General features: G+C 43.8%; 1 protein-coding gene across 1 annotated transcript in view; it reads left to right on the forward strand.

Moving 5' to 3' along the window:
- Nucleotides 1–22,757, forward strand: part of ilk (integrin-linked kinase) — an 88,839-nt gene that overhangs the window by 49,157 nt on the left and 16,925 nt on the right. Inside the window, exons 4-8 of the mRNA XM_041199782.1 lie at nucleotides 1,269–1,364; nucleotides 6,224–6,320; nucleotides 16,290–16,373; nucleotides 16,882–16,967; nucleotides 22,593–22,702. Coding sequence (XP_041055716.1) covers nucleotides 1,269–1,364; nucleotides 6,224–6,320; nucleotides 16,290–16,373; nucleotides 16,882–16,967; nucleotides 22,593–22,702 — 473 coding nt within the window. The remainder of the gene's footprint in view (nucleotides 1–1,268; nucleotides 1,365–6,223; nucleotides 6,321–16,289; nucleotides 16,374–16,881; nucleotides 16,968–22,592; nucleotides 22,703–22,757) is intronic.

Here is a 22,757-nt window from a genome sequence, read left to right on the forward strand (position 1 = left end):
ATATGGAGACCTTCAGTGTGGGTTGTTGCATTTGCCAGCAGAGTTTCAATTCATCCACTCATTAATTGCTCGCCAATCTGTGGCTTTATCTCATGATGTTTCTCATGGGTTGTACGCAAGTAGCAGACTGAGATATAAGAAAATTTGTACATGACAGTAGCTCGACTACCTCTCACCATCCAGGGTTTCTGAGGGCTTGGTGTTGAGAGCAGCACTGGCACTGGCAGACAAGGTACCTGTTACTGCTGTGAATCTGTCATCAAAGGACAATCTAGTTTTCAAAAGGGGAACATCTGCCTTCCCTCTCATGACCAGACACATCCTCTGTTCGATTGAAGCTATTTACATAATTATTTTTTAAAAAAAGCAACAGTTGAAGACAGAGGTTCCCCTACTTTTCTCAGTGGTTTTGAGGACTGAGTTTCAATTGCTGCATGCTGATTATGGATTGGTTCTGCTTAGAAAGTCTGGTGTTGCTGTTTATTAGTTCCTGTAAATGGGGCAGTGTTGCAGTCTTGAATTTAGAAAAAAATCTCAGCCTCTGCTGGAGGAAACGTGTCGGTGCAGACTCGATGGGCTGAAGGGCCACTTCACTGTGTGATTCTGTGAAACAGGATTTGTTGAAGGACTTAGTGCAGTCTGATTTGAGACTTCCCTCCCATTCTCACCCCTTAATCCCCTCTATCCCCTCCTCAATTCCCAGTTTCCCCATCTCCTCTTCCCCCACTGCTCCCATCTCCCCCATCCCATCCCCCACTACCCCTTGCCTCCCAAGCCTGTGGTGCAGTGTGTTGCCGGGTGAAACAGGATAGGCTATTTGCATTCCATCCCTAGCCAGTGCTGAGTTTGCCAATTTCAGCAGTGGGTTAGAGTGGAGGTGTCACAATTGGGCTCTCAAAGTTCCCAAGTTAAAGAGAAGAAAAAGTCAGCCAGAATTCCCACTTCTGATTGCCATCGGTGAGTCTCGAATTTGTGCTTGTACACATGGGGTGCATGTTTGCGTGCATGTACATTTGTGTGCATGTTTGTATCTGCTGGCCTGTGTCTTGGGTGAAGCAAGGATTGCGTTTGGCTTTTATGCTCTCCCTGGTTGTATGTCCTGTTCATGCCTGTTGCTGAGGCTGATGCAGGGAGATTGCAAGGTATTAGATGGACATGCAGGGGGAGTCGATCACGTTAACAGTTAATGGTACATTACATTTTGCCCTCATGCTATTCAGGATCTGTGAGGAGCCCAGGTGGATCACCCTCTGCATTTCTCTCTGCAGCTTATCCAATGTAAAGCAGACGTCAGCGCGGTGAATGAACATGGGAACACGCCACTGCACTACGCCTGTTTCTGGGGTCATGACGAGGTCGCTGAGGTGAGAGCTTGTATAACACTGCATTCATGGGCTCTGAAACACCAGAGGTCAGTTATTGCATGGATCAAAAGTCCATTGCATACAAACATGCAAATTAGGAGCATGAGTGGGTCATTCAGCCCCTCAAGCCTGTTCCGCCATCTGATAAGATCATGGTTGATCTGATTGTGGCCTCAACTCTAGTTTCCTGTCTGTCCCCTACATCTTTGACTCCCTTGTCAGTCGAGAATTTATCTAACTCAACCTTAAAAATATTCAATGACCCCACCTACACCGCCTTCTGAGGCAGAGAGTTCCAAAGTCACACAACCCTCTGAGAGAAAAAAATTTCTCCTCTTCTCTTTAAAACATTGGTCCCTAGTTCTGGACTCACCCGCCAGAGGAAACACCTTTTCCACGTCCATCTTGTCAATACCGATCCGGATCTTTTATACTTCAATCAAATCACCCCTCGTTCTTCTAAACTCCTGTGGAAACAAACCCAGTCTGTCCAACCTTTCCTCATAAGACAACCCACTCATTCCAGGTATCAATCTAGTAAACCTCCTCTGAACTGCGCCCAACACATTTTCATCCTTCCTTAAATCTGGAGGCCAAAACTGCACACACTATTTGGGATGTTGTCTCAGCAATGCCCTGAAGCATAACATCCTTACTTTTATGTTCAATTCCTCTTGTAATCAAGGGTAGCGTTCCATTAGCCTTCTTAATTACTTGCAGTACCTGCATACTAACTTTTTGTGACTCATGTACTATAACACCTAGATCCCTCTGTACATCAGAATTATGCAGCCGTTCTCCATTTAAATAATACTCTGCATTTTTGTTCTTCCTGCCAAAGTGAAAAACTTCACATTTTCCAACATTATCTTCCAGGTTTTTGCCCATTCACTCAATCTATCTCTGTCCATCTGCAACCTCCTTATGTCCTCTTCACAACATACTTTCCTACCTATATTTATGTCATCTGCAAACTTAGCTACCATGCCTTCACTCTCCTCATGTAAGTCATTGATCTCAATTATAAAAAGTTGAGGCCCCAGTACAGACCCCTGTGGGACCCCACTCGTCACATCCTGCCAATCAGAAAAAGACCCATTTATGCATACTCTCTGCTTTCTGCCAGCCAGCCAATCTTCTATCCATGCTAATGTTACCCCCTACACCATGAGCTTTTGTTTTCTGCAATAACCTTTGATGTGGCACTTTATCAAACGCCTTTTGAAAATCCAAGCACAGTACGTCTATAGGTTGCCCTTTATCCACAGCGCATGTTACTTTTTCAAAGAACTCCAATTAATTGATTAAATGTGGTTATACTTTCACAAAACCATGCTGAATCTTCCTGATTACCTTGAGTTTCTCTAGGTGCCCAGCTTCAACCTCCTTAGTGATCGATTCTAACACCTTGCCCACAACAGATGTCAAGCTATCCAGCTTATTGTTTCCTTTTTTCTGTCTTCGTCCCTTCTTGAATAGAGAGGTTATATTTGCTACTTTCCAGTCTGATGGAACCTTTCCAGAATCTAATGAACTTAGGAAAATTAACACTAACGCCTCTACTACCTCATTAGCCGCCTCTTTTAAGTCCCTAGGATGAAGTCCATCAGGACCCAGAGACTTGTCAGCCCACAGCTCCATCAGTTTGCTCTGTACTGCGTCCCTAGTGATTATAATTTCACCAAGATCCCCCTCCCTTCCGCCTCATGGTTTACAGCTCTGATTGGAATGTTTTTTGTATCCTCTATAGTGAAGACAGAAGCAAAATTCCATTTCATCTGCCACTTCCTCATTATCTACTATTAACTCCCCACTGTCACTCTCTAGAGGACCAACACTCACTTGATTTATTCTTTTCCTTTTTAAAAACCTGTAGAACTCTTGCTATCCTTTTGTTTGCATTTCTAGCCAGCCTCTTCTCATACTCTTAATTTTTTTCTCTTGATTAACCTTTCAGTCATTCTCTGCCATTTGATACCGGTAGGTCATCTCGGACTGAGATGAGGAGAAACTTCTTCATTCAGAGGCTGGTGATCCTATGGAATTCTCTACCACAGAGGCTGTGAAGGCCAAATCAGAAAATAGATAGATTTCTCAACTCTAAAGGCATCAAGGGATATGGGGAGAGAGCAGGAGTATTTGTTAAGATAGAGGATCAGCCATGGTCATATTGAATGGCGGAGCAGGCTCGAAGAGCTGAATGATCTACTGCTGCTCCTGTTGTCTATATTTCTATATTCTGACCAATCATCTGACCTGCCCAATTATATGGTTTTTCCTTAAGTTTGATGTTTTCCTCCTTTTGTTAACCCTGGATGTTGGGTCCTCCCCTTAGAATTGTTTTTAATAGTAGGAATGTACTTATCCTAAATATTCTGAAATATCCTCCTAAATGTCTGCCACTGCTTCTCTATTGATCTATCCCCTAACCTAGTTTCCCAGTTCACTTCAGCTAGCTCAGCTTTCATGCCCATATACTTGCCCTTATTTAGGTTTAAAATGTTAGTCTTAGACCCACTCTTTTCCCTTTCAAACTGTATGTAAAGTTCAATCGTATTGTGGTTGCTGTAACTAAGGGTGCCTTTACTCTTAGGCCATTGATTAATCCTGTCCACCAGAAACTGGGGACTTTTTATTCATTTACAGGATGTGGGACTCGCTGGCTGGGCCAGCATTTATTCCCTATCCTTAATTGCCCTGGAGAAGGTGGTAGTGAGCTGCCTCCTTGAACCGCTGCAGTCTATGTGGTGTACGTACACCCACAATGCTGTTAGGGAGGGAGTTCCAGTATTTGACTCAGCGACAGTGAAGGAACAGCGATATAGTTCCAAATCAGGGTGGTGAGTGGCTTGGAGGGGAACTCCCAGTTAGTGGTGTTCCCATCTATCTGCTGCCCTTGTCCTTCTAGATGGTAATGTCATGGGTTTAGAAGGTGCTGTTTAAGGAGCCTTGGTGAATTCCTGCAATATGGTACACGCTGCTGCTACTGTGTGTCAGTGGTGGAGGGAGTGAATGTTTGTGGATGTGGTGCCAGTCAAGCGGGCAGCTTTGTCCTGGACGATGTCCAGCTTCTTGTGTGTTGTTGGAGCTGTACTCATCCAGGCAAGTGGGGAGTATTCCATCACACTCCTGACTTGTGCCTTGCAGATGGTGGACAGGCTTTGAAGAGTCAGGGCATGACTTACTCACCACAGGATTCCTGGCCTCTGACCTTGTCAGCTTTTGGTTCTAATAATTTTCTTAGGACCCTTTCCCTGGTGATTGTAATTGTTTTAAGTTCCTTCCTTACTGTCACCTCTTGATTTACAATTACTTCTGGAATGTTATTTGTATCACCAGCGAAGACAGACACAAAATATCTGTTCAATTCATCCACCATTTCCTTATTTTCCATTATTAATTCCATTAATTGTCTAGAAACACTCTTTTCCTTTTTAAATATTTGCAGAAACTCTTACTATCTGTTTTTATATTTCTAGCTAGCTTACTGTCATACTATAACTTCTCCCTCATTTTTTAAGTTAATCTTTGCTGGTTTTTATATTCTGTCCAATCTTCTGACTTGCCACTAACCTTTGCAGAATTGTACACTTTTTCTTTCAATTTGATACTATCTTTAACTTCCATAGTTAGCCACGAATGATGAATCCTTCTAGAATCTTTGTTATACCGAAATGTACCTTTGTGAATGTCTATGAATCAACATTAACTGTACAGCATGAGTGGATCTGTTCCAAGTTTTACTCAATCACATTTCCACATTCTGTGCTGTCACTATTGTCACCAGTGAGATATTGACCAGGTTGAGGAATCATGGAATAGTTGCAGCATAGAAGGTGCAGGGCAGTTGAGCTTGCCACACTCCCCTGCCCTTTCCCTATAGCCCTGCCAACTTTCCCTCTTCAGTTCCTTATCCAATTCCCTTTTGAAAGCCTTGATTGAATCTGCCTCCACCACATTCTCAGGCGTTGCATTCCAGGTCCTAACCACCCGCTGTGTGAAAAAGATTTTCTTCATGTTGCCATTCATTCATTTACCCATCGCCTTATGTTGGTGTCTTCTGGTTCTTGAGTTCTGCTTATGGGAACTGTTTTTCTCTCTCTCTGCTCTGCCTAGTCCTTTCATGATTTGGCAAAGAATAAGACTTTTTGCCCCAGCTATCATCAGCCCACAGAACTAGAGTTGTCCTGGCCACCAACACAGCTAATATACCGTCTGCCTCAGACAGGGATTGCTGTATCCTTGTTCCTGAGCTTTTTGCCAGACAGTACATCATCACACTACATTAACTAAGCTTGTAGTGAAAACATTATATCCTTCAGCAGGACATTCAGCCTGTAACTCACCCCTGGGTATGTGATATTCTGTATATAAAACCACAGCACCACCATTGCCAGGAGGGTTTAATTACGGCAATTGCAAAGGCAGCAGCTTCCATTATGAGTATGGACTCAGGAAATTATAGGGGAAAAATAAAATGTAGGGCAGAATGCCTGACTTAAAATGGGAGTCATTGATGTCTGTGTCCTGGATTCTGTGGTCTCTAATTCCACCTTTCTTGAAGACAACACTTACTGTGTAATGTCGCAGAACAGCTGTAAAAGCTGTTAACGCCTATCCCTTACTGACAAACTTCATTTCCTGTTGAGTATTTTTGGCCTTAGATCCACATTTAACATTGCAAAAGCCTATGTAACCAGTGATGATGGGAAATGCCATATTTAGTGGGTCCCAGTGACGGTATGGAGACAGCCTGCCGTCACTGGGTGGTGAAGCTCCAACGTAGTCACATACTACACAGGGATCTCTGTGTGACAGGAGACCCGCTTGTAGTAAATCCGCTGTCTCTTCCCTTTCAGGATCTGGTGCTCAATGGAGCCTTAGTCAGCATCTGCAGTAAGTACGGAGAGACTCCATTGGACAAGGGAAAAGCCCACTTGCGTGAGCTACTGAAGGGTATGTACGCTGCTTTATCCAACCAGTCAGGTGTTCGAAGTTCATCTAAAACTGGTAAATTGCCTGTGGCTTTGCTGCATACGTGTGTCTGTATATCCATTCACTGACACTGTCCTGATGGAGCTGAGATAGAGACTTCACTCCATCTAGTGGCCAGTGTCTGCAACTGTATGGTGACAGTTGACATAGCAGCATTGGGAAAAATTTTCTCCCCGTCGGGGTGGGGGAAGAGCGGGGGGGGTGGGTTCCCGATCGGTGCCCCCGGTCGGGAGTATGCCACCATTTTACGGGCCAATTAAGGCCCGCCCAGCTCAACGTGCGCCAGGAAGTGCTGTGTGCTCCCCGTGTGGGCTGGGGGGGGGGATATTCCCTCAGATGGGAGTGCGCTCTTGCGTGCATGCGTGAGACTAAGTGCTGCCTCAGGGAGATCGTTTCCGTTTTGAAACTTATAATAAAGGAGTTTAAAAATTTTCCCTGCCATGTCCCCTCATTGTCACGAGTTGGGACATGTCCGTAACTTTTATTGCAACCTTTCATTAAAATTTCAATCCCTCAGGAAGCCTCATCCCACCCACGGATGAGGGGCTTTCATGCTTTTTCACAAGCCCACCTGGGCTCCCGAGCTGCCCACCACCCCTAAGGTTGGACAGGCAGGTCCATTGATGAGCTGAATTGGTTTCTTAATGGCCTTAATAGGCCATTGACAGGTTGGCGGGCACGCAGCCGAGTCGGCTGATGATGTAAATGATGCGGGGTGACATCGAGAGTTCCACCCGCCATCACCCCTCGTCATTTCACGCGTCGATGTGTGGGTCCCACCTCCCTCCGCACGCCAATGGAAAAATTCTGCCTGTTAAGTTAGCGATATAATGGTCAGTAGTACCATTTACACTGATTAATGGTGATCAGAAATTGCTACAGGGCTCTTCGGGCCTGCTTTGTCATTAGTTAGATCATGGCCTATCTGTATCTTAACTCCATTTGCCCATCTTAACCCTGCCTGGTCTGGACTACGTGTTTTTTTTAATCCTTCTTCCATGGGATGTCAGCATCAATGGCAAGGCCGGCATTTGTTTCTCATCCCTAATTGCCCTTGAACTGAGTGGCTTGCTCGGCCATTTCGGAGGGCAGTTAAGAGTCAACCACAATACTGTGAGTCTGGAGCCGCATGTAGGCCAGACCGGGTAAGGATGGCAGATTCCCTTCCCTAAAGGACATTTGTGAACCAGATGGGTTTTTATAACAATCAATGATACGAACATATGAACTAGGAGCAGGAGTAGGCCACTTAACCCTTCAAGTCTGCTACACCATTCAATAAGATCATGGCTGATCGAATTGTAACCAGCCGCTTACACCCAATAACCTTTCACCCCTTGCTAACCAGGAATCTATGTAGCTCTACCGTAAAAATATTCAAAGACCTTGCTTAATTTGCCTTTTGAGGAAGACAGTTCTAAAGACTAACGACTCCCTAAGAGAAAAAAATTCTCCTCATCTCTGTCTTAAATGAGTGACCCCTAGGAAGAAGAAGCATACTAAAGGGAGGACGAGGCAACCATGGCTGACAAGGGAAGTCAGGGACAGCATAAAAGCTAAAGAGAAAGCGTACAATGCGGCGAAGAGCAGTGGGAAGCTGGAGGATTGGGAAGCCTACAAAGACCAACAGAGGACAACTGAAAAAGAAATAAGGAGGGAGAAGATTAAATATGAGGGCAAACTAGCCAGTAATATAAAAGAAGATTGCAAGAGCTTTTTTAGATATATAAAGGGTAAGAGAGAGGCAAAAGTGGACATTGGGCCAATGGAAAATGACGCTGGAGAAGTAGTAGTGGGGAACAAAGAAATGGCGGAGGAACTGAATAGATACTTTGCGTCAGTCTTCACAGTGGAAGACACGAGTAACATCCCCAAAGTTCAAGAGAGTCGGGGGCAGAGGTGAGTATGGTGGCCATTACCAAGGAGATGGTGCTAGGAAAACTGAAAGGTCTGAAGGTGGATAAATCACCTGGACCAGATGGATTACACCCCAGCGTTCTGAAGGAGATAGCTGAAGAAATAGTGGAGGCGTTAGTGGTGATCTTTCAGGAATCACTGGAGTCAGGGAGGGTCCCAGAGGACTGGAAAATCACTAATGTAACCCCCCTGTTTAAGAAGGAAGTGAGGCAAAAGATGGGAAATTACAGGCTGATTAACCTGACCTTGGTCGTTGGTAAGATTTTAGAGTCCATTATTAAGGATGAGATGACTGAGGGGTCTTCTCAGGATGGCGGCCGGTGACTAGTGCAGTTCCGCAGGGGTCAGTGTTGGGACCACAACTTTTCACTTTATACATTAATGATCTAGATGAAGGAACTGAGGGCATTCTGGCTAAGTTTGCAGATGATACAAAGATAGGTGGAGCGACGAGTAGTATTGAGGAGGCGGGGAGGCTGCAGAAGGATTTAGACAGGTTAGGAGAATGGGCAAAGAAGTGGCAGATGGACTACAACGTGGGAAAGTGTGAGGTCATGCACATTGGTAGGAAGTATAGAGGCGTAGACTATTTTCTAAATGGGGACAGAATCCAGAAATCTGGAGTGCAAAGGGACTTAAGAGTCCTAGTCCAGGATTCTCTTAAGGTTAACTTGCAGGTTGAGTTGGTAGTTAGGAAGACAAATGCAATGTTGGCATTTATTTCGAGAGGACTAGAATATAAAAGCAGGAATGTGCTGCTGAGGCTTTATAAGTCTCTGGTCAGACCACATTTAGAATATTGTGAGTAATTTTGGACCCCGTATCTCAGGGAGGATGTTCTGGCCCTGGAGAGGGTCCAGAGGAGATTCACAAGAATGATCCCAGGAATGAAGGGCTTAACATATGAGGAACGTTTGAGGACTCTGGGTCTATACTCGATGGAGTTTAGATGGATGAGGGGGGATCTGATTGAAACTTAGAATACTGAAAGGCCTGGATAGAGTGGACGTGGGGAAGATGTTTCCATTAGTAGGAGAGACTAAGACCCGAGGGCACAGCCTCAGAGTAAAGGGAAGACCTTTCAGAACAGAGATGAGGAGAAACGTCTTTAGCCAGAGAGTGGTGAATCTATGGAATTCATTGCTACAGAAGGCTGTGGAGGCCAGGTCATTGAGTGTATTTAAGACCGAGATAGATAGGTTCTTGATTGGTAAGAGGATCAAAGGTTACGAGGAAAAGGTGGGAGAATGGGTTTGAGAAAGTTATCAGCCATGATTGAATGGCGGAGCAGACTCGATGGGCTGAATGGCCTAATTTCTGCTCCTATGTCTTATGTCTTAAACAGTGACCCCTATTTCTAGATTCTCCCACAAGAGGAAACATCCACTCCACATCCACCCTGTCAAGACCCCTCAGGATCTTAAAGATTTCGATCAAGTCACTTCTTCTAATTCCAGTGGATACAAGCCTAGCCTGTCCTACCTTTCCTCATAAAACGACCTGTCTATTCCTGCTATCAACCTAGTAAACCTTCCCTGAACTGCTTCTAACACATTTACATCTTTCCTTAAATAAGGAGACCAGTACTGTACACTGCACTCCAGATGTGGTCTCACCAGTGCCCTGTACAACTGAAGCATAACCTCCCTGCTTTTGTATTCAATTGTTTTTGCAATAAATTATAACATTCTGTTAGCTTTCTTAATTACTTGCTGTACCTGCACACTAGCTTTTAGCGATTCATGCACTAGGTCACCCAGATCCCAATGAATCTCAGAGCTTTGCAATCTCTCGCCATTTAGATAACCTTTTTTTATTCTTCTTGCCAAAATGGACAATTTCACATTTGCCCACATTATACTCCATCTGTCAGATCTTTGCCCACTCACTTAACCTATCGATGTAACTCTGTAGCCTCCTTATGTCCTCCTCACAACTTACTTTCCTACCTGCCTTTGTGTCATCAGCAAAGCTAGCAAACATACCGTCTGCCCCTTTATCCAAGTCATGTATATAAACTGTAAAGAGTCAAGGTCCCAGCACTGATCCCTGTGGCACACCACTCATCAAACTGTCTACAAGAACCGAAACTGAGAAAACTCACTTTGAATATCATTGTTCAGGGCATCGCGTTGCTTTGCCTGGGTCTGTTTAAATCTGTTTGTTTTTACTGTTGCCTTAATGGAGGTGTAACTGGAAGCTAGATTAATTCGGGGTTTTAGGAGTTATTATAATAGTAATTTGTTGACCTGTATATGTGTTTAAAATTGTTTGTTAATAAATGTTTAATTTCATTTTCTAAAACCTCTGAAGTCATGGTAGTGTTATTACATCTGCGTTCAGAGCACACAACTAAAATAAAATACAAATTGCAAAACAGTTGTGGCAGCTGTTTCAAGTTTCCCTCTGGGATTTGAAGCAGCTCAGCATTTAGCATCCGCTGTGCCATAACACTACTATTTTCCCTATGACAGATGTTAAGCTAACTGGCCTGTAGTTTCTTACTTACTGTCTCTCTCCCTTTTTGAATAAAGGAATTGCACTTGTTATTTTCAAATCTAATGAAATCCTCCCCGAATCTGGGGAATTTTGGAAAATTAAAACCATCGCATCAACTATCTCACTAGCCACTTCCTTCAAGACCCGAGGGTGAAGTCCATCAGGACCCGGGGATTTGTCAGCCCACAGCCCCAACAATTTGCTTAATGCCAGTTCTCTGGTGGTTGTAATTATCCTGAGTTCCTTCCTCCCTCCCATTTCCTGATTTACAGCTATTTCTGGGATGTTACTTTTATCCTCCATAGTGATAACTGATGCAAAATATCTGTTCAATTCATCTGTCATCTCCTTACTTTCCATTATTTATTCCCCAGGCTCACTTTCTATAGGTCCAACACTCACCTTGTTAACACTTTTCTTATCTAAATATCCAAAGAAACTCTTACTATCTGTCTCTATATTTCCAACTTGCTTTCTCTCGTACTAATTTTTCTCTCCTTATTAATCTTGTTGTCATTCTTTGCTAGTCTTTATATTCTGTCCAATCTACTGACCCGCCGCCCATCTTTACACAATTATATGCTTTTTCTTTACATTTGATATTGTCTTTCACTTTTTTAGTTAACCATGGATGGTGGGTTCTCCCCTTGGAAGTTTTCTTTCCTGTTGGAATGTATGTATTCTGTGTATTCAGAAATATCCCTTTAAATGTCCGCCACTGCATCTCTATGGACCTATCCCTTAACCTAATTTGCCAGTTCACTTTAGTTAGCTCTGCTTTGATACCCTCATAATTGCCCTTATTTAAGTTTAAAATACTAGACCTGGACCCACTCTTCTCTCCCTCAAACTGAGTATAAAATTCAATCAAATTATGATCGCTGCTACCTAGGGGTGCTTTTGCTATTAATCCCATCTCATTGCACAGTACCTGGTCTAGTATAGCCTGCTTTCTGGTTGGCTGCAGAATGTGCTGTTCCTAGAAACTATCCCAAAAACATTCTATGAACCTCTCATCTAAGCTATCTTTGCTTTTCTGATTTTTCTAATTTACCTGTAGACTAAAATCCCCCATGATTACTGCTGTACCTTTCTGACAAACTCCCATTATCTCTTCTTTTATATTCTGTCCTACCAGGTAGTAGGACAATTAAGGGGCCTGTACACCTCTCCCACAAGTGACTTTTTGCCTTTATTGTTTCTCATCTCAACCCAAATTGCTTTTACATTCTGGTTTCCTGAATTTAGGTCATCCCTCTCTAATGTGCGAATACCATCATTAATTAACAGAACCACCGCTCCACCTTTTCCTAACTTCCTGTCCTTCCTAAGTATCGCATTGTCTTCAACATTCAGGTCCCAATCTATGTCACCCTGCAGCCATGTCTCTGTAATGGCTATCAGATCATACTTATTTATTACTATTTGACGTGTCAGTTCATCTTTTCTTTTCAAATGCTACGTGCATTCAGAGACGGAGCCTTTAATTTTGTCCCTTTATTATTTTTGTTATGTCTGTCGTTATCTGCTACTCTTAGATTTGTACTCTCTGTCTTCCTGTCATGTTTTGTTTATCATTTCCCATATTAGTACCTTTCTCGCTTGCCTTGCCAGAAGACTGAAGAATTGCCCACTTCTCCCACACGAGTCTTAGAGCCAGGCATTAATTTCTCTAACCTTATTTTCCCTATGCCAATTTGCATCTGGCTCATGAAATAATCCAGAGATTATTACCTTTGAGGTTCTTCTTAATTTGGTGCCTAACTCCTCATACTGCCTATGCAGAACCTCTTTTCTTGTCCTGTCTATATCATTGGTACCTACATGGACCATGACAACTGGATCCTCCCCCTCCCACTCCAAGTTCCTCTCCAGCCCTGAGCAATGTCCTGTACCCTGGCACTGGGCAAGCAACACAGCCGCCTGGACTCTTGCTCTTTGCTACAAGCCCCCTCACTACACTGTCGCCTACTATCATTACATTCCTTTTTGCTCCCCCTACTTGAATGGCTTCCTGTACCACAATGCCACGGTCAGTTAGCTCATCACCCTGCAGTCCCCATTCCCATCCAAACAAGCTGAGAGAACCTCAAACCTGTTGGACAGGTGCAGATGCTGACACCCCCCCGGCCTCTATTCCTTTACCTGCCTCATTCGCAGCCACAGCCTGGTTTCCCTGATCACCTTCCAAATCAGAAGACCCTATCTTAAGGGGTGTAACTGCCTCCTGGTATAAACTGTCCAGGTAACTTTCCTGCTCCCTAATGTGACACTGTCTGCAGCTCAGCCTCCAGCTCAATGACTGAGCCGAAGCTCCTCAAGGCCCAAACACTTCGTGTAGACATGTTTACACTGATGTCCTGCCATCTTTATGTGATTTAATTAATTACTTAATTATTTTATTCAATTATCTAATTTCTTTTCTGTATTTTATAAATCTTACCACAAATTCCTGTACTATTTTGAACATTCGGAATATAATAAACTTATCCACTTACCAGATACTTACCAAACAGCTAGTTTCTTCCCTGTAGCAGAGCAAGATCCAATTCCTGGAGGTGGAATATTAGAAAAAAAAACAAAGTGGTACCTCCCTCCCTTCCTCACTGAACTCCCTCAGCTCACCAAACTCTCTCACTCTGTTAAAATTACACTCGGTGCTGCTGGCACTGAGAATGTCTGAATTTATATGTTCTGAAACAAAGGGATTAAGCCCAGGTACAGAACAAACCAGTTCAAGATAGTTTCCTTAACTATTTCAGTGTTGCCAATGGATAGCTTCTATCTCTCTGTTTGGTCCTTGGATGAGACTTAGAATTCAAACAGCACTTGCAGTTAAATGTATTAGATTTTTAGAAAGATATTTAAGATTCCCTCAACTCACCAATACTCTCACACTCTGTTTAGGTGGTTTCATGTTCACCGTTACTGAGACTAGCTTCCAATTCCAGATTTATTAATTGAATTTAAATTCCACCAGCTGCCCCCAGAGGATTAATCTGAGCCTCTGGATCACTAGTCCCCTTGACATTACCACTATGCCACTGTCTCCTTCTGACTCCAGTCCTACAGTTGTGGTTGATTGTAAATGCTCTCACAGCATCTAGCTGGGAAATGTTACCTTGTCAGTTTTGTCCACATCCAAAGAGCAAATAAAAAATCACAAAGGGCGAAAAGTTGACACATAAAATGTGGCAAAAAACATGACGACAGAGAGTCAAGTGATACAGACAGGAAGTGCATGTGGAGGTAGAATTTGTAACGTATTTCAGGCATACAAACTGAATAGCCAGGAATAATGGCAATAATAAAACCAGAATTACCTGGAAAAACTCAGCAGGTCTGGCAGCATCAGCGGAGAAGAAAAGAGTTGACGTTTTGAGTCCTCATGACCCTTCAACACAACTATGGAAATAATGTTTGTGAAATATTTTGGCAGTAGATTAAGTGGTAGGAAGCATCTTGTTTAAGTGTTGTCATCCTAGGTCATGTTACTAGTGGATTTGTTGGGTATCCTACAGTCTCGAGAAGAAATTGACAGCTTCTTCTGGGAGCAGGACACCCTGATGAATGGGGTTAGGGGCTAGTTCAATACAGTAGTGATGGTAACTGAGCTTCTTATTTGCCTTTGGGACTTGGGGAAGAATTTTCTAAGATTTATTTTGAAATTGACCCCGATTTTTCACAATCTTCCTCAGCGTTAGCGTGGAGAAATACTGCATGATGTATCCCCAGCCTGTATACAGAATGAGCATTGTCAGGAGAACGTGTTTATTCTCACCATTCCAGGTTTGCTGAACACACAATGTTAGAAGGCACAGTAAGTTTTGTAGACAGGAGCTGGAAGTTACAAAGGACAGAGACAGATTAAGTGAGTGGGCAGTGCTTTGGCAGATGGAGATCATTGTGAAGAAGTGTGAAATAATCCAACTTGGACCCAGGACAGAGAAATCAGAATACTTTCTGAATGACAAAAGGCAAGGAACTGTGGAGAAGCAGAGATTTGGGAGTCCAGGTACATAAAATTACTAATAACTGGTGGACAGGCACAAAAACCAATCAAAATTGCTAATAGAATATAAACCTTTACCTGAAGGTGGCTGGAGTACAAAGGGATGGACATTATACGACAGTTGTATAAAACTCTGAAATAAAAACAGAAAATGCTGGAAAACCTCAGCAGGCCTGACAGCATCTGTGGAGATAGAAACAGAGTTAACTTGGAGTAACTGTGTTCAGGGTACTACACCTCAGAAAGGAGGCTTTGGCATTGTAGGGAGTGCAGCGCAGCTTCAACAGAATGATATCTGAGACAAAAGGGTTAAATGATGAGGACAGGTTGCATATCCAGGCTTTTATTCCATTGAAATGGAAGATTAAAGGGTGATCTAATTAAGCGTTTAAGATGACTAAAGGATTTGATAGGGCTCGGGTCGATAAATAGAAACTATTCCCTCTGGTGAGGGCGAGTCCAGAACAAGTGAGGTGGAACACCCAGTGTGTAGCGCGCGCTGAAATGCTCAGTGCTGCCGGGGTCAGGGGTGGGAGGAGGGTGGGCACTGACGTAAGCACGGGCGCAGGGGAAGCGCTGAACGATAGCTCTCTGAAGACAGTGAGCTGCCTCAGGGGGCTGAAGAATTTAAAACCAATAAATAAAGATTTTAAAACCCGGAAAAACTGTCCACGCATCAGAATCAGTCGTCTGTACATATAAACGATGAAAATTCTGTCCATACATTTTTAAAATTTAATAATGGAAACCTCATCCTGCCCTTGGATGAGGTTTCATCAAAAATGCAAAGTCCGCCTGGCAGATTCGCCCCTCCGCTAACCATAAGGTTGGACGGACCATGAAAAGTCGGGGACAATTGGAACTTTAATGAGCTCAATTGTCAGCGAGTGCGCTTCCAGCTTTTGCATGCGCCTACCGACCGAAATATCGCACGACGAACAGGATGACTTTGGGACGCTAGCCCGATGTCATCACACGCTACTTTACCCTTGAGGGGGTCGGGCCCATGTCCCAATGCCGACCGAAACATTCTGCCCTATATTCCTGTCTATGTTTCTACATTCTGAATTCATCCAGAAGGAGAATTGATTAACTGTAAAAAAAAAAAAACTGCTGGTGAAAGAGAACTGAAATATTGTGGAGAGGACTGAAATCACCGAATCTGCTCACTTTTAACCAAATGTGACAGCACTGGGGCTGCTGCCCATGCCTGGTTCAGTGCAGTGGCCCACACAAGCACTTGAAGGAACCTATTACATGTGGAGCTTTGTCATTCTGTCCTGTGATAAGCTGGGTGTCCCTGCCTTGGCCCAGTGTCAGTGGCGGGACCAGTTTGGACAGTGCAGTGCTGCAAGATCGGTGTATGGTACTGGGTTTGAGAGGTTCCTTCACTCCCTTTGAAATACCTGTGTGTTGTTTTCCTTCTCGAATCCGTCATGTCCTTTTGTTCTTGTTTATTCTCACCCCTAACTCTCTCTCCCTTTGTATCTCCTCCCCCACAGAACGTGCAGAGAAGCTGGGCCAGAGTCTGACTAAAGTACCCTACAAGGACACCTTCTGGAAAGGAACAACACGCACTCGCCCCCGTCAGTGACTCCCTAACATTTATTCAGTCTTGACCAGAGTGTAATTCATAATTGTTGTGTCTGAGCTGAGTTAAGGAGAATTTAGGATGTGGGAATGGCTGGATGAGAAAGAGCAGCGTTCACCTAGTTAACTGTGTATCAGCCTGGTAGAGGCCTGGTACAATAATAGAATTATTGACCACTCGGCTTCTGGCTTGTGCAGGGTGGGAGTCAGAGGGAGGAAAACAGTAGTCTGAAAGATTTGGGTTAAATTCATTAGCTCATTAGAGCTGAGAGACGACAGCAACCTGAGAAATCTCTATGCATCAAAACCTCAGCCTTGGATCTTGCCAGCTCCCTTGGTCTATGATGTATTGAGAGGTCTTCAGCTTCTATGGAATGAATTGGATGGAAACTGTGATCTGATGTAGGGGCAGGGGAATGGGGGTGTTGCACTGTTTCCAACAATCAGATACTGGGATGGCTGGAGATTGGAATTAATTTCCTTGCTCTCTGGTATTTTGTGCAGGAAATGGAACATTGAACAAACACGCTGGCATCGACTTCAAGCAGCTGACCCTCAATCATAAAATCAATGAGAACCACTCTGGAGAGGTAACCTGACCTGCCCCCTGCCCCTTGACCTATGGTCAACATACAGGGCAGTGTTTACTGTTTAAATCTGTCTGCCTGTTTCACCAGCCAAGCTAAGGCTCAACAAAAACATGTGCATTTCTTCATAAACCGCTCTTCATCCACTCTGGCCAGTGCAAGATTAAGGGGAGATGTGGTGTAGTAGTAATGTCACTGGACTAGTAATCCAGCGGGCCAGGCTCTAATGCTCTAGGGACACGGGTTGAAATCCCACCATGCTAGCTGGTGGAATTTAAACTCAATTAATAAAACTGGAAATATAAAGCTAGTCTCAGCAATGGTGACCATGCCAACTATCACTGATTATCTCAAAAACCCATCTAGTTCACTAAGATCCTTTAGGGGCAGGAAATCTGCCATCTTTACCTGATCTGGGCAACATGTGATTCCAGACCCACAGCAATGTGGTTGACTCTTAACTGTCCTCTGGAATGGCCTAAAAAATGAATTAGTTTCAGCCCTCAATCCAGATGGATGGAATCAGGGACACATGCAGCACATAAATCAACACCTCATCACTGACTCAGCAGCAGAGATCCCTGGTACTGACCCCCCCCCCCCCCCCCCCCCCAAATGAAGACAGTGAACAGCACGGAACCCAATCTGCACTGGGCATGGACCATGTGGCCACCTGCTCCCTAAGTAGAGGATGAAGGATGACCCAAAATGCGATTGTGGCCATGAGTCCCAAACTGTGCAGGTCTGTTAAGGCAGAGCTTTCCAACAAACAGTAGAATGTCAGTAAATTCCACTGTGAATCTCAGATGCCTGATGCTTTTGTCTGGGAACAGCCCACAGGAGGGGAGAATTGGGGAGGGGCAATTAAGAGACAGTTGTCAAGAAAACAAGCTGCCCAAATCCCAAAGGGAAGCTTGAAACAGCTGCCAAAACGGCTTTTGCGATTGGTATAGTATGAGGAGAGGTCCTGAAATCAGGAAATGATGTCCTCGACTACTTGTGATGATTTTATAGTAAACGTTTATTTAAAAAAAAAGCAAAAGAAACACAATTACGCTTAAACACAAGGGTGGCTTCACACAGTAAACAGTACTTTAAAACAGTTCCAAAGATTTTAACTACCCTCAGAGCCCCTTTACTGTTCAGCAGCTATCCTTATAGAAAATCTATAGAATTCTAGAAATTTTTACCACACTGTGCCTTTTTCCTTGAGTGTCCTCTGAGGCTGACAGCAACTGGCTCTCCCGGTCTGGCCTTGTTCATACTGTCTTCCAGGAGTTCTGACCAACTATCTTGCTGGCATCTGGGAGACTTGAGCAGCTGCCCCCTGGGCTTCAGTATTTCCTTAATTGCGTTCCTTCCCTTTGATCTCTGTATTGTCTTAAACAGACTCTTCAGAAATGCCTTCTTCCCAGAATTGATTAAACTCGTTTCTTTACTCTAGCTCTTAGGCTTTTAAAAAATAAACATACCCTATCTTTAACAAAACAAAAACAAAAATTCCTGGAAAAACTCAGCAGGTCTGGCAGCATCTGCGGAGAGGAACACAGTTAACGTTTCGAGTCCGTATGACTCTTCAACCGAACTAAGGAAAAATAGAAAAGAGGTGAAATATAAGCTGGTTTAAGGGGGGGGGGGGGTGGGACAGGTAGAGCTGGATAGAGGGCCAGTGATAGGTGGAGATAACCAAAAGATGTCATAGACAGAAGGACAAAGAGGTGTTGAAGGTGGTGATATTATCTAAGGAATGTGCTAATTAAGGGTAGAAAGCAGGACGAGCAAGGTACAAATAGCCCTAGTTGGAGTGGGGTGGGGGGAAAGGATTGAAATAGACTAACAGGTACAGATAAAACAATGGATGGAAATACATTTAAAAATGACAGGGTCCCCCTTGTCCTCACTTATCACCCTACCAGCCTCTGCATTCAAAGGATCATCCTTCGCCATTTCCGCCAACTCCAGCATGATGCCACCACCAAATATATCTTCCCTTCACCCCCCCCCCGGTGGCATTCTGCAGCGATCGTTCCCTCTGGGACTCCCTGGTCCACTCCTCCTTCACCCACTATACCTCAACCCCCTCCCACGGCACCTTCCCATGCAACCGCAGAAGGTGCAACACCTGCCCCTTTACTCCCCCTCTCCTCACTGTCCAAGGGCCCAAACACTCCTTTCAAGTGAAGCAGCATTTCACTTGCACTTCCCTTAATTTAGTCTACTGCATTCGCTGCTCCCAATGCGGTTACCATAGAACCATAGAACAGTACAGCACAGAAAACAGGCCATTCAGCCCTTCTAGTCTGTGCTGAAATATTATTCCACTAGTCCCATTGACCTGCACCTAGTCCATAACCCTGCAGACCTCTCCCATCCATGTATCTATCCAATTTATTCTTAAAACATAAGAGTGAGCCCGCATTTACCACGTCAGATGGCAGCTCGTTCCACACTCTCACCACTCTCTGAGTGAAGAAGTTCCCCCTAATGTTCCTCCTAAACCTTTCTCCTTTCACCCTAAAGCCATGTCCTCTCATGTTTATTTCTCCTAATCTAAGTGGAAAGAGCCTACTCGCATTTACTCTGTCTATACCCCCCATAATTTAGTAAACTTCTATCATATCTCCCCTCATTCTTCTACGCTCCAAGGAATAAAGTCCTAACCTGTTTAATCTTTCCCTGTAACTCAACTCCTTAAGACCCGGCAACATCCTAGTAAATCTTCTCTGCACTCTCTCAATCTTATCTATCTTTCCTCTACATTGGAGAGACCAAATGCAGACTGGGTGACCGCTTTGCGGAACACCTTCGGTCTGTCCGCAAGCATGACCCAGACCTCCCTGTCGCTTGCTATTTCAACACTCCACCCTGCTCTCTTGCCCACATGTCCGTCCTTGGCTTGCTGCATTGTTCTAGTGAAGCTCAACGCAAACTGGAGGAACAGCACCTCATCTTCCGACTAGGCATTTTACAGCCTTCCGGACTGAATATTGAGTTCAACAACTTCAGATCATGAACTCTCTCCTCCATCCCTATCCCCTTTTCGATCCCCCCTTTTTCCAATAATTTATATAGATTTTTCTTTTCCCATCTATTTCCATTATTTTTAAATGTATTTCCATCCATTGTTTTATCTCTATCTTTTAGCCTATTTCGATCCCTTCCCCCCACCTCATCCCCACTAGGGCTATTTGTACCTCGCTTGTCCTGCTTTCTACCCTTAATGTCACCTATTAGCACATTCCTTAGATAATATCACCACCTTCAACACCTCTCTGTCCTTTTGTCTATGACATCTTTTGGTTATCTTCACCTATCAGTGGCCCTCTATCCAGCTCTACCTGTCCCACCCCCCCCCACCTTAAACCTTATATTTCACCTCTTTTCTATTTTTCCTTAGTTCTGTTGAAGAGTCATACGGACTCAAAACGTTAACTGTGTTCCTCTCTGCAAATACTGTCAGACCTGCTGAGTTTTTCCAGGTATTTTTGTTTTTGTTTTGGATTTCCAGCATCCGCAGTTTTTTGCTTATACCCTACCTTTACCTTGCTTACTTACACCTTTTACAACCTGCATATATCCCCCTTTGAACTAAAACAACTCAATTCAAAACTGCTTCTGTTATTGCTTTGTGTAAAATTCTTTTTGAAGTTCTTCTTGGTTCATTGACATATCAAAACCATTTCTAACTTGGTTTTAGACTATTGCAGTTACTCTGTCTCTTACCCCAATTACCATACTTACAACCCTCAACAGCCTGTCTTCCAGTACCTAAATATGACAGTGATATTACCAAAAGAAAAATATTATAATTTCTTGCTTTGTTGACACAGTATGGATTACGGGTCATTAACGGGGAGACAGGCAAGATGGAACAGGAAGGGACCATGTGCACAGCAATAATATAGGATTCTTATAGGGCTAAACAGATATATCTCCACGCAGAACCTAAGAACATAAGAAATTGGAGCAGGAGTAGGCCTGCAGCACCATCAATAAGATCATGGAAGACTGTGATCTCAATACCGCTTTCCTTCCCACCCTTCTCATAACCCTCGACTCCCATGTAGATCAAAAATCTGTTTAACTCAGCCTTGAATATATTCAATGACCAGCCTCCCCTGCTCTCTGGGGTAGAGAATTCCAAGCACCAACGGCCCTCAGAGAAGAAATTCCTCCTCATCTCCACCTTAAATGGGGACCCCTTGTTTTTAAACTGTGCTCCTTAGTTCTAGATTTCCCTATAAGAGGAAGCGTCTTCTAGTCTTCTAAGCATCTGCCTTGTCAAGTCCCCTCAGAATCTTATATGTTTCAATAATATCATATCTCAAACTAAACTCCAATGGGTATAGGCCCACCTGCTGAACATTTCCTAATAAGGCAAACCCCTTCATCCCAGGAAACAGCCCAGTGAACTTTCTCTGAACTGCTTCCAATGCAAATATACCCCTTCTCAAGTAAGGGGACCAAAACTGTACACAGTGCTCCTGGTGTGGTCTCACAAACATTCTGTTCAGTTGTAGCAATTTTTCCCTTTTATGCTCCTGCATCCTTTCAATAAAGGCCATTTGCCTCCCTGATTACATGCTGAACTAACATGCTAACGTTTTGTGACTTGAAGATACCCAGATCCCTCTATACTGCAGGATTCTGCAGTCTCTCTCCATTTAATATTCTGCTTTTTGATTCTTCCTACCAAAGTGGACAACCTCACATTTTCACACACTATACTTCATTTGCCAAATTTCCACCCGCAATCTACCTATATCTCTTTGCAGACTCTGTGTCCTTCTCACAACTTGCTTTCCTACCTATATTTGCACTGAGTGAATTTTTTCTTTTTCTTTATCCCCTAACTGCCCTTGAACTGAGTATTTTGCTCGTCCATTTCAGAGGACAGTTAAGGGTCAACCACATTGCTGTGGGTCTGGAGTCACATGTAGGCCAGACCAGGTAAGGACGGCAGATTTCCTTCCCTAAAGGGGAGGAACCAGAGTTAGTGAACCAGATAGATTTTTACAACAGCCGGCAATGGTTTCACGGTCACCATAGCTTTTTATTCCCGATTTATTCAAGCACCACACCTGCTGTAGTGGGATTTGAACTCTGGGTTACTAGTCCAGCAACATTACCACCATGCCATTGTCACCCCTAAGAATTCACCCACATGAACACATGAATATTAGCTGCTGTTCAACCCTATGAAATTCCTTTATCATTTTAAACATCTCAAGTAAATCAGCCCTCAACCTTCTAAACTCAAGAGGTGGAAAAGCTGGGTTTATGCAACCTGCCCTCACTATTTAAACCATCACAATTTGCTCTACCCCCTTAATTACCCCTGCACTTCACACATCCCTACTGGAGCAGAACCCTGCAAAGGGCAGGTCAGTGTGCCAAGTTAACCAGCTGAAACTTTGCAAATCAAATCAATCCCAAAGTCATTCAATCCTCAGGCTCAAGAGTATTTTTTAAATTTATTCATGGGATGTGAGTGTTGCTGGAAAAGACAGCATTTGTGGCCCATCTCTTATTGTTGATTCTCCTCTGCTAGAAGGGAGGGAGCTTTAGACTATGGAACAGTGAATGAGTCACGTTTGTTAATCAAGGGTGTCTTTACTTTGCTTCCAGCTATGGAAAGGCAGGTGGCAGGGGAATGACATTGTGATCAAAGTCCTCAAGGTGCGTGACTGGACCACACGGAAAAGCCGGGACTTCAACGAGGAGTATCCAAAGCTTAGGTGAGTGGTGCGTGAGCGTGGGATTGTATGTGAGGCGTGAGATTGTATGTGAGGT

Source organism: Carcharodon carcharias, chromosome 11 (assembly GCF_017639515.1).
Source record: "Carcharodon carcharias isolate sCarCar2 chromosome 11, sCarCar2.pri, whole genome shotgun sequence".
Classification (NCBI taxonomy): Eukaryota; Metazoa; Chordata; class Chondrichthyes; order Lamniformes; family Lamnidae; genus Carcharodon; species Carcharodon carcharias.